This window comes from Rhinolophus hipposideros (assembly GCF_964194185.1).
Source record: "Rhinolophus hipposideros genome assembly, chromosome: 16".
Lineage (NCBI taxonomy): Eukaryota > Metazoa > Chordata > Mammalia > Chiroptera > Rhinolophidae > Rhinolophus > Rhinolophus hipposideros.
In genome coordinates, this window is record NC_138062.1 from 26,095,479 (window position 1) to 26,111,552 (window position 16,074).

At 40.4% G+C, this 16,074-nt stretch overlaps 1 protein-coding gene across 2 annotated transcripts in view; it reads left to right on the plus strand.

Moving 5' to 3' along the window:
- Positions 1-494: 494 nt before the first annotated feature.
- The window catches only part of GUCY1B1 (guanylate cyclase 1 soluble subunit beta 1), a 41,574-nt gene continuing 25,994 nt past the window's right edge, over positions 495-16,074 (plus strand). Inside the window, exons 1-2 of one of the 2 annotated variants that reach the window (XM_081077273.1) lie at positions 495-661; positions 1,300-1,373. In XM_081077273.1, the coding sequence (XP_080933399.1) occupies positions 659-661; positions 1,300-1,373 (77 nt within the window). In that variant the 5' untranslated portion in view covers positions 495-658. Of the gene's footprint in view, positions 662-854; positions 1,055-1,299; positions 1,374-16,074 lie in introns of those variants that run through there. The other variant, XM_081077274.1, reaches the window with a different exon arrangement.

Consider the following 16,074-nt stretch of genomic DNA (forward strand, 5'->3'; position numbering starts at 1 on the left):
ACTAGTCTCATTGACTGAAAGTAAAATATGTGAAACTCAGTATTATTAGCTTTCAGTTTGTCATAAACCGTTGAGGGACCAAACCACAAAGGAAATGTTTATCTGCAAGACAATAAACTAGAGGATGCTGACCAGGAGGGAAAATTCCTTTTAAGGTTTGTGCATTGCAAAATACACACACACACACACACACACACACACACACACACCCCACACACACACATCTAGTCAGTTTTTGCTATCTCTGAGGGTAGACCTTCGGATAAGAATATATTTGGTGGGACTACAATAGCTGTTTTCTCCCCTGCCCCAAAATCCATGCAAGGAGCAAAGTCGTCATTGTTATGGCCTCAAATGAAAGCCTTGTCACTGGGGCGGGGGCGGGTAGGCTCTGGAGCGCAGCAGTAGAGAGCGCATCCGAATTCCCTCCTCTACCGTTGATTGGTTGAAAATTAGGAGGCAGCGACCAGCCCCTTGCGGCTCGACTCGCCATTGGCTTCGAAGGGGTGGCAATCAGGGCGGCTGAGACTGCTGCGCTCGTTCCAGCTCGAGGCTGCCGCCGCGGTCCTGTTACGCGGTAGCCACTGCAGCCGCCGCCTGGGTCCCTTCGGCGGTGCTTCAACGTGGGGCTGCCTCCCCGGCTCCGCGCGCAATCATCATGGTGAGTGCTCTCAGCCAGGTCAGGCAGGATCCTCCAGCTGCGACGGGCCAGGGCCTGGCTGCCCCCGGGAACCGGCCGCACCACCGAAGCTTGGCGCGGGGGCTCGGGGAGCGCACCGCTGGGCGCCGGAGCAGGCTCGCTGTTTGCCTGCGCCCGGGACTCGGGAGGTGGGAACGCCCGGCTTCGCAGCGGAGGAGTTAGGTGCCTTTGCTCCGTAGAGGGTCCGGCTTCCCGAGCTCGGAAAGGGGAGATACGGCCAAGGCGCCGGGGCTTTCCAGCTCAGGCCGGCCCCGCGGGTGTGGGAGGCTGAGCGTCAGAGTCCAGGGAGGCGCAGGGTTGGCGTCCCCTGTCCCACGTTTTCCCCATGCCCAGCCTGCCTCCGAGCGGTGACAGGTAAGCGGGGGAAAGGAGGTGGCATGGGGGTGGGGAGGTCTGTGATGGAGAGTATCTGCCCCGTGTGGGGGTGGCTGCGCCCTTAATGTCTCTCTTTAGCAGCGAGTACCGCGAATACGTTGGACCCAGAGGGCGGGGTACAAGGTTAAAGCGGCGCAGTGGCAGGAAACGCAGCAGCCTCACCCTCAAGCCCCTTACCACCTACAGCTGGTTGCTGACGCTCAGGTTTCCCCCTGTCCCCGCAGTATGGATTTGTGAACCACGCTCTGGAGCTGCTGGTGATCCGCAATTATGGCCTGGAGGTGTGGGAAGACATCAAGTAAGTGACTGGGTCCCCGAGCTCGGGCTAGGCGCCGGAGGCGCGTGTGGGGGAGGGAGGAGGTCCCCGGGCGGCCCCCGGCGCGGTCGCCTGCTCCTCGCTTTATCCTTCGCTTCCTGCTCCGGTCGCGGGCGCGTATTTCGGAGATGCCCCCTCCTGCCGCTCTCGGCTGCAGCTGCGCTCCCACGCTCCGGAGCGGGACCTGGAGAGGAGGGGCGGCCCGGGCGGGGCGGGGCGGGGAGGGCGAGAGCCAGGGAAGGGACCCCTGGGGTCACTGCGGCCTCCCGACCCGGCCGGAGCGTGGGAACGCGCTGCCAGCGCCCGGCAGCTCCCAGGCTTTTCACCACCGGCGGCTCCCACGCAGAGAAGGGCCCGGGGGACCACAAAGGCCTCCGCGACGTTCAAGCTCCCAGAGGCCTTAGAAACAAACGGAAGACCTTGCCTCGTTTAAAATTTCCACACCTTGCAGACACAAAAAAATAGTTAACCTTTTTCAGTGCGCTAAAATTCGCTTCTAATGAGACTATTCTTGAGCAACTGTGAAGCATGTGCATTGATTCATTCTGAAATAAAGTGAAATTGGAATGTTTTCTCTTTCATTTCCCCAAATCCTACCCCCCCACCCCTCCTTTTTTTGTTTCTGCTATGGTGGAGGCTGTCAATTGTAGGCGGACATCCTAGTTTCAATCTACTAATTTCAGTCTAGAGCTGTGAGCCCGGTACTTTGGATGTGAGGGAAATACCCCAGGCACAGGAGAGTTTAAACCTGTTGGGATGATGGGTCATTTCTGCTACCACATTAAGCATTTCAATTTAACAGAGGCCTTTCTCTTTTTCTCTCTTATTCTGGTTAAATTTGCATTTCACTTACTGTATAGATGAGCACAACCCACTAGCTACTCCAAAACCTTATTTATGTATTTTTATTATTAGAACAACAATCAATCACATTCAAAGAAAGGTGGAAGGCGTGGTTACCTGGGTGGGCAGAGGAGAACACACTGTTATTACATACTCGCATTGCCTGTACTCACTGATTTCATTTTGTTATAACAAGTACGTGATGCTTTCATGCTACTTTTTCCCTAGATATATTACAATTATTAGCAATCAATTCTAGCTGGACTTATGCAGTTACATGATAGTGATTTCTTACAAATATCTGTTTCCATGGAAATGACGGGTTAAATATTGAGCACTAGATTGCAACTTTGCCTTCCTTGGGTCTGTATCAATGAGCACCGGCTCATGACCCATACTCAATATTTAACCCACAGGACACATCTATATTCATAAAGTGAAAGAGAGATTTGGCAATTATGTGGTTGAATCAAATGAGAAAGCTTACTATGAGACTTGAATGTTCCATGCACCTTACTAATACTTTCATAGGTGTTTTTTTTCTTTTGCTTAGTAGACAGCGTTACATAGAAAGACATTGAGAGCAAGATTTTAAACAATGTACCTTAAGTATAGGATTATTTTTAAGTCACCTTCATTATGAATTTACGAAAGCAACATGCATATCCCTCACATGCTGTTTTCTCAAACTCTGTAAGATAGGAATTCCCAAATTTTCTGGTGAATGCTATGGCAATGAATATGTTTAGAATCTTGACAGCACAATACAAGATGACTATTATAGTTAAACAGTCAAGTATTTTAACCAGATTGACTATGTATATCCCATCTATTATCAATTTAGGTCACTGTTACATACAGAAATGAAAATTGTACTAGAAAAATATGTCAGAATTTTTTTAAATTAAATTATTGTGATTTGTTTGTATTGGCCATATTTTCCCCAGAGAAGATCAAAATGCCTAAAAATATACAAATTCCGCTGATGTGAGAATTTAACTCTGCCCAATCCTACTAAGAATATTGTTACATTTTACTTTTTTAAACATAATTTTTTATTAACATCAATATCTTTTAACTCACTGATTTATCTTTAAGTAGTTTTGAACAGTGTTCTTAATCTGTTCAAGTGCTAATAATTTAAATCATTTGATACATTTTCTTCTGGTAAAATGAAACAATTCGTATGGGTGTTGGTTTTTTTTTGTTTGTTTTTTAATAAAATTATCTCAAGGATTATGTGCCCCTGCAAAGAAAATACTATTAGTTAAACTAATGTTTGCAATCCAAGTGTTCATTTTGATTTTTTTTCCTAAGCATTTGGTGGAGCCCATCTTGTCCTGGGTACAGCTTGGTACCTGCGCTTTGTTCAGCTTTCTGTATTGAGGGGATTAAAGCAGGTCAGCGGTTTCTAACCCAGTTAGTAACCCCGAGGGATTATTACTAAGAGCTCCCTGGATAAGCATTTGTTATCACAACAGAGAGATTCTCATTGCTTGGGGGCAGGTGAGGAGGAGTTGGTAGAGCTTAATTTTAAAATGTTTCCTGGAAGATTCTGATCCCTTCTCCGGAACTCACCCTCTACTCCAGGGAGGGTCACTGCAGTCAATGGTCCAAGATACTTTTAGTTTTAACTTTTGATGAAAAACTGAATATATGAGAAAAAAACTGTCTCAGTAAGTAACAAACTCCTCTATCTTCATTTTTGGTCTGTGAGAAACTATGCAAATTGATGTTTATAAAATTTCTATGATACTTTTTTGGTTTAGTAGGCAATGGTCATCCATCCTTCATGAGAAAGGATGCCAAACATTTAATGACAAATAAAACCCTAAGTAACAGATTCCAGACAGAAAGTTCTAAGTGGATAAGAGCCAAAAAATGCTTCATTGTAAACTCAGTATCTACTTACACTCTTACCAACAGTATAACCATTTCATAAGAGATTTAAATTCCTCTTTTTAAGAAAAGGAAATACTGTCTCTACCAAGGGTAGATACACCTTCTCTTAAAAGATCAGATAGTAAATATTTTAGGTGCTATCAGCCAGAAGTCAGTGTTGAGCTTATTACGTATGTGCCTGTATAATTATTAAAATTTAAACATTTAAAAGTATAAAAAGCATTCTTTGCTCCTGGACCAGACAAAAACAGATGGTGGGCTGGATTTGACCCGTGGGCTGCAGTTTGCCAGCCTCTGATCTAGGCCTAACACATGTGAAAAAACAAGAGACCTCTGAATCTACTTCACATCTTTTGTTGATTTCCCGTCCTTTGAGTTTTCAGATGGTCCTTTCTAGAAGTCATAGTTCCTACAGGGTGAGAAAAAAACTGATTATTTCAGGAAAAACAAAACAAAACAACAAAAACCACAAAGTCATGTACATATTAGAAAAGTACCTGAATACTTGATTTAATTGTCTCTGTTACCTCTCCCATCAGCCCTGGAAAAACTAATTGCATCAAATTACTGGGTTTGATTTCAGACTTTTTTAACTTTACTGGAACATAAATATGGATTCAAAAAACTGAAAACATCTAAGATGATTAAAAGTCTATTAAAACAAACAAAAACACCTTCCTGAAAACAAATTATTTTGCCTAGAGTTGAGCACGTGAAGGAACAAATTTAAAATAGGTTGAAATGCCTAAGTGCTACACAGAATTTTGATTAGCCTTTCCTAAAAGATCTGAGATAAACCTTGGGATTGCAATTTTAGTTTGAGATTTTAAAATAATGTATTGACACTGTTAGTGGATAAATATTGGAGTAAGTTCTTCTAGAAGGCTGTCAATCATCTTATGTTAAGAATACATATATGTTTAGTATTGTTTTATCTGATTTACCTATAGCTGGGCAGGTATTCATTGATTTAGTTATTCATTCATTCTTTAATTGATTCATTCATTCTTTAATTCTCTAGTTAAGCTTATTTTAAATGAGCATAGTCTAGTGTTTTAGGCACTGAGGATAGAAAAGTGAATGATATAATTCTTGCCTTCAAATAAAGTCTAGAGATATCAGAATATTTTTAGTCTTATTTTTTCTTGATTTTTCCTGCCTACAACTCAAATATGGAAAACATTTGACTGTTGGACAGCATATGCTGCTCTTCCAGGTTTGACATCAGTGTATCTAGCTGAATTTACTAATGACAAAATAATCATTATGGCTCAAATCAGCAAGTGCTTTGCTGTCAGCTCATAACCTGACTTTCAAAGATGCCTCAAAGTTCCAAGCCTCAACTGCATAAGGAATAAATAATACCTATCGTATAAGGTTGTCACATGTTGAATAATGTCTATATAGTGCTTAACACAATTCCTGAAAAATAACTTTAATAAATGGTAGCTATTATTTTTTATTTTACCCTAGAACAAAAATGTTTCAACTTTTCCCTTGCCTAGCTCACCTGAAAGATATCAAACTCTCCTTTAAATAACAGTAGTTCATTGAAGTTTATATACTACACTAGTGTAAATGTTCCTTCCTCAGTCTAGGATTCTATAGAAACTTCTTCATTGTTATTTTCACTGACTTTTCTCTTTTATTCATTCCATGCAGCTGGTACCAGTTCTTTGAATCTAAGCCTTTTAGATGCTCTTCTTCTCCTTTTATTCTTGCCCAGACCACTTTCCCCTTTACTACTATAATAGCCTCATAGCTAGCTTCTCTGTGTCTGACTTGTCCCACTCCTCCCCATTCTTCATTTTATAGGAAGAATATTACTTCCATTTGCTGTTTTTTTTCTGCACAAGTTGTTTTGTGTTCTTCCATTTCATTTAGTTCTTTTTCTGGAGGTTTTTTCTGTTATTTTATTTGGGATGCATTTCTGTGTTTCCTGATTTTGCTGCCTCTCTGTGTTTGTTTCTATGTATGAGGTAGATCTGCTATGTCTCCCAGTCTTGGCCAGGTGGCCTGAGGTAGTAGGTGTCCCTGACACAGTATTGCTCGCTGGTCATCTGCTCTGGGTGCTCCAGGAGTGTCCCTTGTGGGGGTTGTGTGTGTGCCCTCATTATAGTTGAGCCTTGGTTGCTATTGGCATTTCAGTAAGTGGGGTTGACCCTCAGACTGATTGGCTGTGGGGTTTGGCCACATCAATAGTTTATGGGTTGCTGTCTAGGGGCTTACCCTACTGAGTAGGATTTGCCCCGGCAGATTCTGGTGCCTATTGAGACCACCCTTTGTTTATGCTGCTTGTGGGGCTTATTGGGTGGTTCTCTGCTGTGGTCTGAAGCAACCTCTGGGGAGGGACCTCTGGAAGAGTCTTCTGTGCAGGCCCAGGGCACCCACTGCCTGTGATTGGCCAGGGAGTACCTGATAGCCACTACAAAGCAATTCATAGTTGTTTACTTCTTTTGCTAAACCTGGAGGTACGTGGGAGAGGCCAGAACACTGTAAGGCCTGCTGCCACTGTCAGCTCCCTAAAGGTTCAGCTGCTGATAAAGCCTCCTGCAGTATGCAAGTTGGGTGAGACAGGGTCTCAGGGAGTCATTAGAGTGGGAGGATTGTGGTCTTAATGTAAGTTCTGGTTTGGTGCCAATGCTGAGCCTGGAACTACTTAGCAAAAGTCTCAGAGCACGCTGAGGCCAGTTGCTGCCTGCCTGGTGCCTGCTGCAGTCCTATCGTTTTCCAATAAAGAGTGAAATTTGGGCGGGGCTGGCTGCTTGGGGAGAAAGTGCTTCAGGTGTTGGGGGAGTTCGGTGGGGCTGGGTCCAGGTGAGTCAGCAGGGTGGAGCAGCAGAACTCAACAGACCAATCAGATTCAGATTTGGCTGTTTGGGGGAGGGCTCAACAGAGTAAAGATGGCGGCTGCCTGCTGACTGCACAGCAACAGAGCTCCACTCAGGGGAAATGGTGAGTGTCCTCTATCCCTTGCCCTGAAGTCACATACCTCGGTCTGCCCCCACCCATGCCTCTAACACCCTCCCCCCACTCACTGTCCATTCCCTGGAGCCGAGGGTGAGGGCCTGGGAGCGAGTGAGTGTGTGCAGGCCTTTTAAGAGGATGTCTGGGTTTCCCACAGCCTTCTGTCCCACCTGGGTGGTCAGAATCCCCACTGTTACTCATTGCCAGATGTTATGGGGGCTTCTTTTCCTAGTACCAGTACTCTGGGCTGGGTAGCCTGACATGGGGCTGGGGTCCCTCACTCCTCTGGGGGAACCTCTGCAGCCGAGATATCCCTCCTGATTTTCAACCACCACGTGGAGGTTTGTAGCCAGCCTGTTCTGTGTCTCTGCCCCACTTACTAGTCTCAACATGGCTTCTTCTGTATATTTTTAGTTATAGGACTTCTGCTTGGCTAGACTTCAGATGGTTCTCTAAGTTGATTGTTCTGTAATTTAGTTGTAATTTTAATGTGTTCATGGAAGGACACAGGAATAGTGTTTATCTGCTCCACCATCTTGGATCTCCCCTTCAAGTTCTGCTTCGGAATCAATCTTACATTATACCTTTCAAATCTTCCTCCCTAAATCCCTGTTTGTTGTTTGAAAAAGCAATGTATGTTCTTAATAGTCATTTTATCAAAACAAAACAAAATAATGTCCCATGTTTTGCCATGTTTTAATCAGGTTTTCATAATCATGAGGCTATATAATTTCTATACCTTTCTGTACCCTTGCTCAAGTAGATGTTAATATATTAATGGTTCTTTATATTATAAATGCTGTTTGATATTTCTGAAGTCCTTTTTTCTGGCATTTCAGTTGAGTGTTACAATGCCCTTTTGAAATAGGAAGGGTCTTTCTAACTCGATATTTCCCCAGCTTTATTAAGATATTGACACATAACATTGTGTAAGTTTAAGTGCTAATTTGATAATACATTTGTAAATAGCATTAGCTATCACCTCCCTCCTGTCACATAGTTACCATTTCCTTTTTGTTTTGAGAACATTTAGGATCTACTCTCAGCAATATTCAAGTATATGATGCAATATTATTAGCTATAATCAACTTGTTAATCTTATAACTGGTTGTCTGTACCCTTTGAATAATAGTTTCCCATCTCCCTCACCCCCAATCCCTAGTCACCATCACTCTACACTCTTTTTCTCTGAGTTTGTCCTTATTAGATTCCACATACAAGTGAACTCAGTGCTTTTTAATTTATTTTTTTTATTTTATTCTATTTAAAAATTTTAATGATAAAGCTGAGTTTCCAAGTGGGTAAATGACTGTCCTGGGGAATTATACACAGAAAGCTGAAGGGTCAGAACACTCCAACTCCAACCCAACTCTTCTGGTGCCAGGTTTGCTGCTGCTTTTAAGATAAAAATAGGAGCTAATATACTATATGTAAAAAAATGAAGCTATATTAAGTTCTATACCCAGAAACTTTCTCAATACAAATAAACAAATTAATATACAGGTTTTCAAATAAGTAAACTAAGTAATTTTTAGGATCAGCACCTTTGTCTGTGGAAAGATCAGCCTGTTAGCCTGAAAGATGGAGGAAGGCACAGTACCTTAGTTGATAAGCTTATTAACATTTGAAGTATTCTTCCAGGTACAAGTAGATGTCCAGGTGTAAACCCCTTCACATACCTGCCAGTGAACTCTTATACAGGGCTCTCCGAAACTTGTACCATGTCTGGTGAGCAGCAGGACACCTAGGTGATAAACCAGGTAATATCCATATCTCAGGGTTTTTCTTTGATGACCTGAGGTGTTCCCCCTCCCCCCCCAAAAAAATCAAACGAGGTCTTTGTTTTCCTCGCTCTCTGCAATTTTTGAGAATTGAAAAATCATAGAAGCATATTCTTTTCTTAGCTGGGTCAAGAAGGAACTGTGCATATTAAAATGAGCACCAAAGGATAAATCAGAAAATCTGTATTCTTCCTGTTCACATACCAAGACCTAGTTATGTCCGACATTCACTAGACATCGGTGCTGTTCGCAAGGAACACTGTCCTTTTGACTTTCGATAGCAAATGTTTCTCTTCAGTGTGTTGGAAAGTGATAGTTATGGGTGGATACTGTGCAGACAACAACAAGGAATCACAGTTAAAGAAAACTGTATTACTGGCCCAGTTCAGAGGGTGACATCTCAAAAGACATGAGTTCTTGCAGCTTTTCCATTCACTACTTTGCCTCTTTGTTCATGAAAGAGGAAACCGGTGGTTGCGGGGTGGGGGTGAGGGTGGGGGGGTGGTGTCTTTGTTTATGTCTAGCCAAATGGAGCACCTTTTTCTATATCAAAAGATGCCGCTAAAGAGGTTTCTACTCCAGATAAAAGGTACGCATTCTGAAGTATTTACTGTACCTGTTTATTATTGGGGCTTTGCTTTCATTGCATATTTTGATCTACTTGCCCTTCATTATTGAATCATGAAATATTAAATTGGTGCTTCATTGAAGTTCTTTGTGGTCAATCTTCAATCATCCAAACATGGGGAACTTGCAGGCCAAATGTCCCAGTTGCTCTCAGCACTCCAGCCTCATGGGCCAGTTTTCCGTTCCTGAAGCACACTGAGCTTTTACATGTGTTAGGATGATGCCTCTGCTCAGAAGGGTCTTCTTTTCTTCACTCTCTCCATCCCTTCCCGTAAATGTCACTATGTCTCAGCTTTGAGATGACAAAACAAAGGTTCCATCTTAAGGAAAGCCTTCTCTCGCCTCCAAAATTGTACTTTTGCTTCATAGTACATGCAACAGTTCATGATGATATATTTCTGCTATTTGATTAATATCTGTCTCACTAGAATCTAGCTATTACTATTATAACTATTGCTCAGGGGAAAGCCTCTCTCTCTCTCCCACAATATATACACACACAGACACACACACACACACAGAGGGTGCCAAAAAAATGTATATACATTTTAGGAAAGGAAAAAAAACTATTAAAATTACCCAAATGGTAACCACTTTGAGAACCTCATGTAATTGCAGAAGTCAAACGTGACTTGTATTCATCTTTTGTTATCGGTATATACTATTACAGTTTTAATACAGTTCTTTTTTTCTTTTCTTAAAAAATATATGGATTTTCTTGGCACCCCTTGTAGATTTCTTTATTATTCTCATTTTATATATAAGGCAACTGAGGCTTCCATACTTTAAAACCCTGCCTCGAACCACTCAGCTATTAATCATCAGAGAGGGGACTTGGAAATGGTCACACTATATACCTCCTCCCAAAATAAAAGGGCCTACGACCTCCTTTCCAACGCCAACCAATTTAGCATGGCGATAGACGACACGTATGTGTTTGAGTACTTCCCATTTTTGTTTTTGTTTCCCTGGACTTTTCAAGCACTTGTGATTTGTCTATAACATTTTTAAAGGTGGTTTTTATTCAACCAGCACATCTACTACAGAAAATGAGAGCCTCAGAAATGTTGAGCAATTTATTGATTTTTAGAAGACCCGATGTGCTCGTAAGGTGAATTAAGGATCATTGCATTGGGCTGTTGAAAATTGAGAGGCCATGAATGCTTCACACCCACTGCGCAAAAGTCGTATGCATTTTTAATATTTTATGTGTCATACATAGTCTTATCTGTGTTTTATAGCAGATTTTAACCTTCCTAATGGTTGTATACCACCCAGCATTTATGATGTCCTTACAAGTCATGAGATGGACCATCCTAGGATTTACTGTCAAGACGATACCTGCAGACTGTCTTTTGTACAGCGTGTGCTTTTGATAATGGTTTTAAAGTCAGTACCCCTTTGAGCTGTCACTGACCAGGCTGATGGTTTGATGCGTGCTGACCTTTTCTGCCTGACATCAGACCTTGGTTTAAGGCTCCTTTTACAATATGCATGTCTTCAGGCTCTCCTATTTCAGAACACCCATTCCATACTTCCATGGGAAACTTTCCCAAAAGCCAGCAGTCCTTGTCCTATAGTAAACTTACTTGAGAAGTGTATCATAGCAGGAGCTCAGGGTCAGAATGAATTCAGTTTTTGTACATGACTCTAGGTAAGCACTGCTGTTCCTCTATTATACAGATGAGGGAACTGAAACACAGACAGGTGCACATCCCAGTTTATTGTAGCTGCATTTGGGATTAGCTTAGTTGCTTGCTTTGCACACTGTTTGAGGAAAGACTATGTCTTATGTATGATATGGATGAAACCAAGTGTGTTTGTTTACCTAGGTTTACTTGTTAGCCAAATAATGCCTTTTTATCACTCCAATCTCATTTAGGCCAATTTAAAAATAAACCCTGTCTAAAAATTTTTACTGTCTGCTGACTTTATCATTGAGTAATGCACCAAGTAGAAAAATTTAATGCTTAACCAAAGCAGAGTTATTGAATACATAGGTAAAGATAACATGGACTACTGCAAGTCATACTATTTGGAAATAGTGAGAGATTATTTTTGAGTTATCCAAGAGATTTTTAAAATAATAATAGGAAGCAACAGAATGTAATAACACAAACTAGGGTATATGATGATAACAGTCCTAACAGTTGCCATCTGATAGATGAGCGCTATTGAATTCATTTTAGTCCAATTTATCTATGACTTCATATGACATTTACTGTCATCTAAAAATTATTGAAAAAAAAGTATGTCCAAAATTTTTCATTTGGGGGAAAATTTTAAATTATGTTTCTCACATTAGCCTGCAGTTTTCTTCTCACATATAAACTAAATATAATTTAAATAATTGGAAATTACATAATTGCTTTGTGTAATGCAACAATTTAAACAAACTTTGATATATGTATGTGTATATATATTGGTATTACCACATCTCTGTGCTCTCTGGAGGCTAAAACAGTTGACAACATAAAATCTGAACAGATAAAATTTATTTAGCATTTAGAAGAAAAGAATGGAGAATTGAGAGACACTGGAAAAACTTTATTAACTTAAAATTTCTACCACTTTCAATAACCAATATTGCCTGAAATTAATTCTTCTGGGTATTACTCCTTTTGCACTGTCAATTCTCCTGCTCAGTTGAACTAATTCTCACTATACTAATCCTCACTAAATTCTCACTAAAATGTTTGTAAAATCTCCAAGTAGCTTTTCCTATGAAAAAGGAAGAGTGAAGAATGAGTTACAAAAATAAGGAAAATGGGTCCAGAAAGATTGGGTCATAAAGATATTTTTTGCCTCCTGAAGTCTTTGCTCAGATGTTAACTTCTCCATGATGATTATATTTAACATTGCAACCTGCTCTTTGCTCCTAGATCTCTACTCTGATCTCTTCATCTGGATCTACTTTCTTTTGTAGCACTTATCACTTCATTAGAGATGATAAAATTTGAATATATATTACATTTATTGCTTATTGATTGTTTCTGCCAGCTAAAATGTAAGCTCTATGAGAGCGGGGAAATTTATCTATTTTGTTCATTGACTTACCAAAAGTGCTTAGAAAAGTGCCTGGGCATAATAGGTGCTCAAATATTTGTGGTAAAACTCCTATCCCCAGGATGAGGGTGGGGCATGGTGGTAGAAAAATAAATAACTAAAGGGTGACCCAAAGTTCCCAAAGATTTCTAAGATAAGTGTAAATAAGGAATCCTAAGTATTTGGAATAATTCATTGGAATTCAGTATGAAATTCTGAAGGGAAGATGATTATTTCCTTCCGCATGCTACTGTTAAATTTCTTTTTCAGCCTCCCTCCATGGAGCATGTTGGGCTGATCAGTTCAGGAACTAAAGCCTAAAAGATAAGAAAACTTATTTTATTAAAAAAAAAAGAAAGGAGAGAAGAAATGGATTGACTCATAGTTAGGGGAATTTTAGGGAAATGGCCATTCCTCTGTTTTATTTAGAGGGACTTTGTATTCTGTTTGTACCTCATTCATTTAATGATTGTTATGAATTGGCAAGTGTTTCCGAGAAATTTAGTTTATTACAGAAATTTATGTCATTTAATTTATCCCATTTGGAGGAAAACAAAATGAGGCACAGTGAGAGCATGAATTAATATTTTATTATTATATTTAATTAAAATTTAATTATATTTTATTAGAATACCTGAAATTAGAGGCTTCAAAATTCCAATCTGTAAATCAATGCAGTTTCATTATAAAATGATAGTGACAAAATGAGAAAAATTAGACTACCCGTATCTTTCAAATCAGCAATTCTATCTTCCAGAACCTATTCTACTTTTACACAGAAATATAATTATTAACTACAAATATATTCATAAGAACATTGTTTATACTTGTGAAAAAATAAAAGCAATATAAATATCTACTAAAACTTTAATATGTCTATACAACATACTTAATAACATAAAACATGTCCATCAATTAGTAAGTCAAAAGGAAATTTTAAAGTATGATCTAGTGTGTGTTATTTATAAAAGTATATTCAAGCATGGACAACTTGAATGTAATATTAGCAGTGGGTATCTCAGGATAGTAGAGAATTTTTTAAGTTTTTTTTCTCTTTCCTATATAAACAGTCCTTGACTTAGGATGGTTTAATTTAAGATTTTTCAACTTTATGATGGTTTGGAAGCACTATGCATTTAGTAGCAACCAGACTTCAAATTTTGGATTTTGATCTTTTCTTGGATGAGTGACATGCGGTATGATGCTCTCTCGTGATGCTGGGCAGTGGCAGTGAGCACAGCTCCCAGTCAGACACGGAATCACAAGGATAAGCAACCGATACTCTGCAGTGCACTTTGTTCCCAACATTTTTTGGATACTGTAGTCAATAAATTACACGAGACATTCAACACTTTATTACAAAACGGGCTTTGTGTTAGATGATTTTGTCTAACTGTAGGCTAATGTCAGTGTTCTGAGCACATTCAATGTAGGCTAGGTTAGGTTTATTAAATGCATTTTCAACTTACAATGTTTTCGACTTAATGATGAGTTTATTGGGACATAACCCCATCATAAGTCAAGGAGCATCTGTGCTTCGTATTTTTATACAATTAGAAATTAGAATGTTCAAAGATAAGCCAGTGTTTATACATTATATTGTCATAATTTGGGGATATTTCAATGGCTTTTGGTATCAAAAAGACCTGAAGTTTTGACGATGTGTTCCTTTCACTTAACAGCTGTGTATATTCAGCAAAAGGGAGGAGAATTTTACACCTCATATATAGGTCTTTAATTTTTTTGAATATGTAGACATGGGAAGTGCTGTGGTCATCAGTAATATTTATAATGCTTCCACAGCTTAGAACATACTTCTGCACACTTTTCTCTTTACAACTGCGGGGGGTTATATTATTGCTCCCATTCTAGAAATGAGGGAGTTTGATGCTCATATGCTTTATGTGGTTTGTCCCAGTTCATTCAGCTAGTAATTAGGGCCTCTGAAATTAAGATTTCCATGCCTACTAAATCATGTACTCCCTCCCCTCCCCATGCATTGTCATGAATAACTGCAGGCAAATCAGTGGTATACTCTGAAGAACACAGGGTTTGTAGAGACTGTCTCCATCCCACCTGGACCTAAGACATGCCACCATTTGGCACTGTTACCTTGGGCAGACACTGGTGGCATTGCCATGAGCAGCAGCTGTGACAGCACAGCTTCCAAAGGAGAGAAAGCAAGTGTGGCCGGCCGTGGCTGCACTGAAGGAGTGATTTGAGCTGCTATGTTGAAAGTTCACCTAATGATAGAGGCTAGTTTCTCTTGTATTCTCCTGGCAGCATACAAAGGCGATGAATTAGACTGCAAGTCAGAGACTGATATCCAAACTCCATGTATTTTTGTGAGTTTAACATTGGAAAAAATATCTGGAAACTTGTCATTTCTCTTCTACAGCTCGTAATATTTTGAATGATGGATTTCTCCTCTCCTTTGGACACTTGTTTGAGAAAGATAATCCAAATCCTATCAAATAAATGTAGTTATATAATTGTGACAATTGTTAAAAATAACTATTCCGTCCTTTTATTAATACTGAGTGTATTTTGAGCTACTGTATTTAGTAAGCTAAGGATATGTTAGAAGATTTCATCAGTCCACTTGGCACCTCAAACTTTAATATGTTTAAAACACAACTCTTGGTCTTACCCTCAGTCTACTTCCAACCGTCTTTCCCAATTCAACTACTGGTGACAACATCTATCCAGTTGCTCAGGCCAAACTTTCAGTGTCATCCTTGTGTTCTTTCTTTCTCTCACACCCTGTATCCAATCCATCAGCAAATCATGCTGAATTTGCCTTCAGAATATATCCAGATTTGGACCACTTCTCACTTCCTCCTCTGCTTCCACTCTCAATCAAGTTATCAGCCTTTTCCGCCTGAATGTTGGCAGTAGTCCCCTAACTGGTCTCCTTGTTGTGTCCTAGACTCCATTCTCACTGCAGTAGCTGATGGATCCCTTTAACCAGGTCAGTTCATCTCAGTAATCATGTCACAAGTGCCAGGCCCTTTCATTTCTTTCAAGTAAATGCCAGTCACCCAATGTCCATGCCACATTACCTCTCTGATCCATTCCCTTGTGGCACCTCAGCCCGGCCTCTGTTCCAGCCACACTTGCCTCTGCTGTTCCTCCAACACCCCAGGTTGCTCCCGTCTAGCCCTTTGCAGGCGCTTGTCCCTCTTCCCAGAACACACTTCCAGGTTGCTCATGGCTCACTCCCAAAGCTCTTTCAGACTTTACTCAATTACTAGCTACTCAGCGAAGCTCCCAGCTATTGTACGTGAGCTCTCTACCCCTCTACCTGGACTAAGTTTTCTCCAAACTACTTAACATTATATATGTTACTTACTAGTTTTATGCCCCATCTGTCTCCCCTCCTAGAATACGTTTGTTCCAAGAGGTCAGATATTTTTGTTTATTTTACTAAACACTGTGTTTCCAGTACCTACAACAATGCTTGGCATATATAGGGACTCAACAAATATTTGCTGTTTATTAAATCGAGTTATTTATTA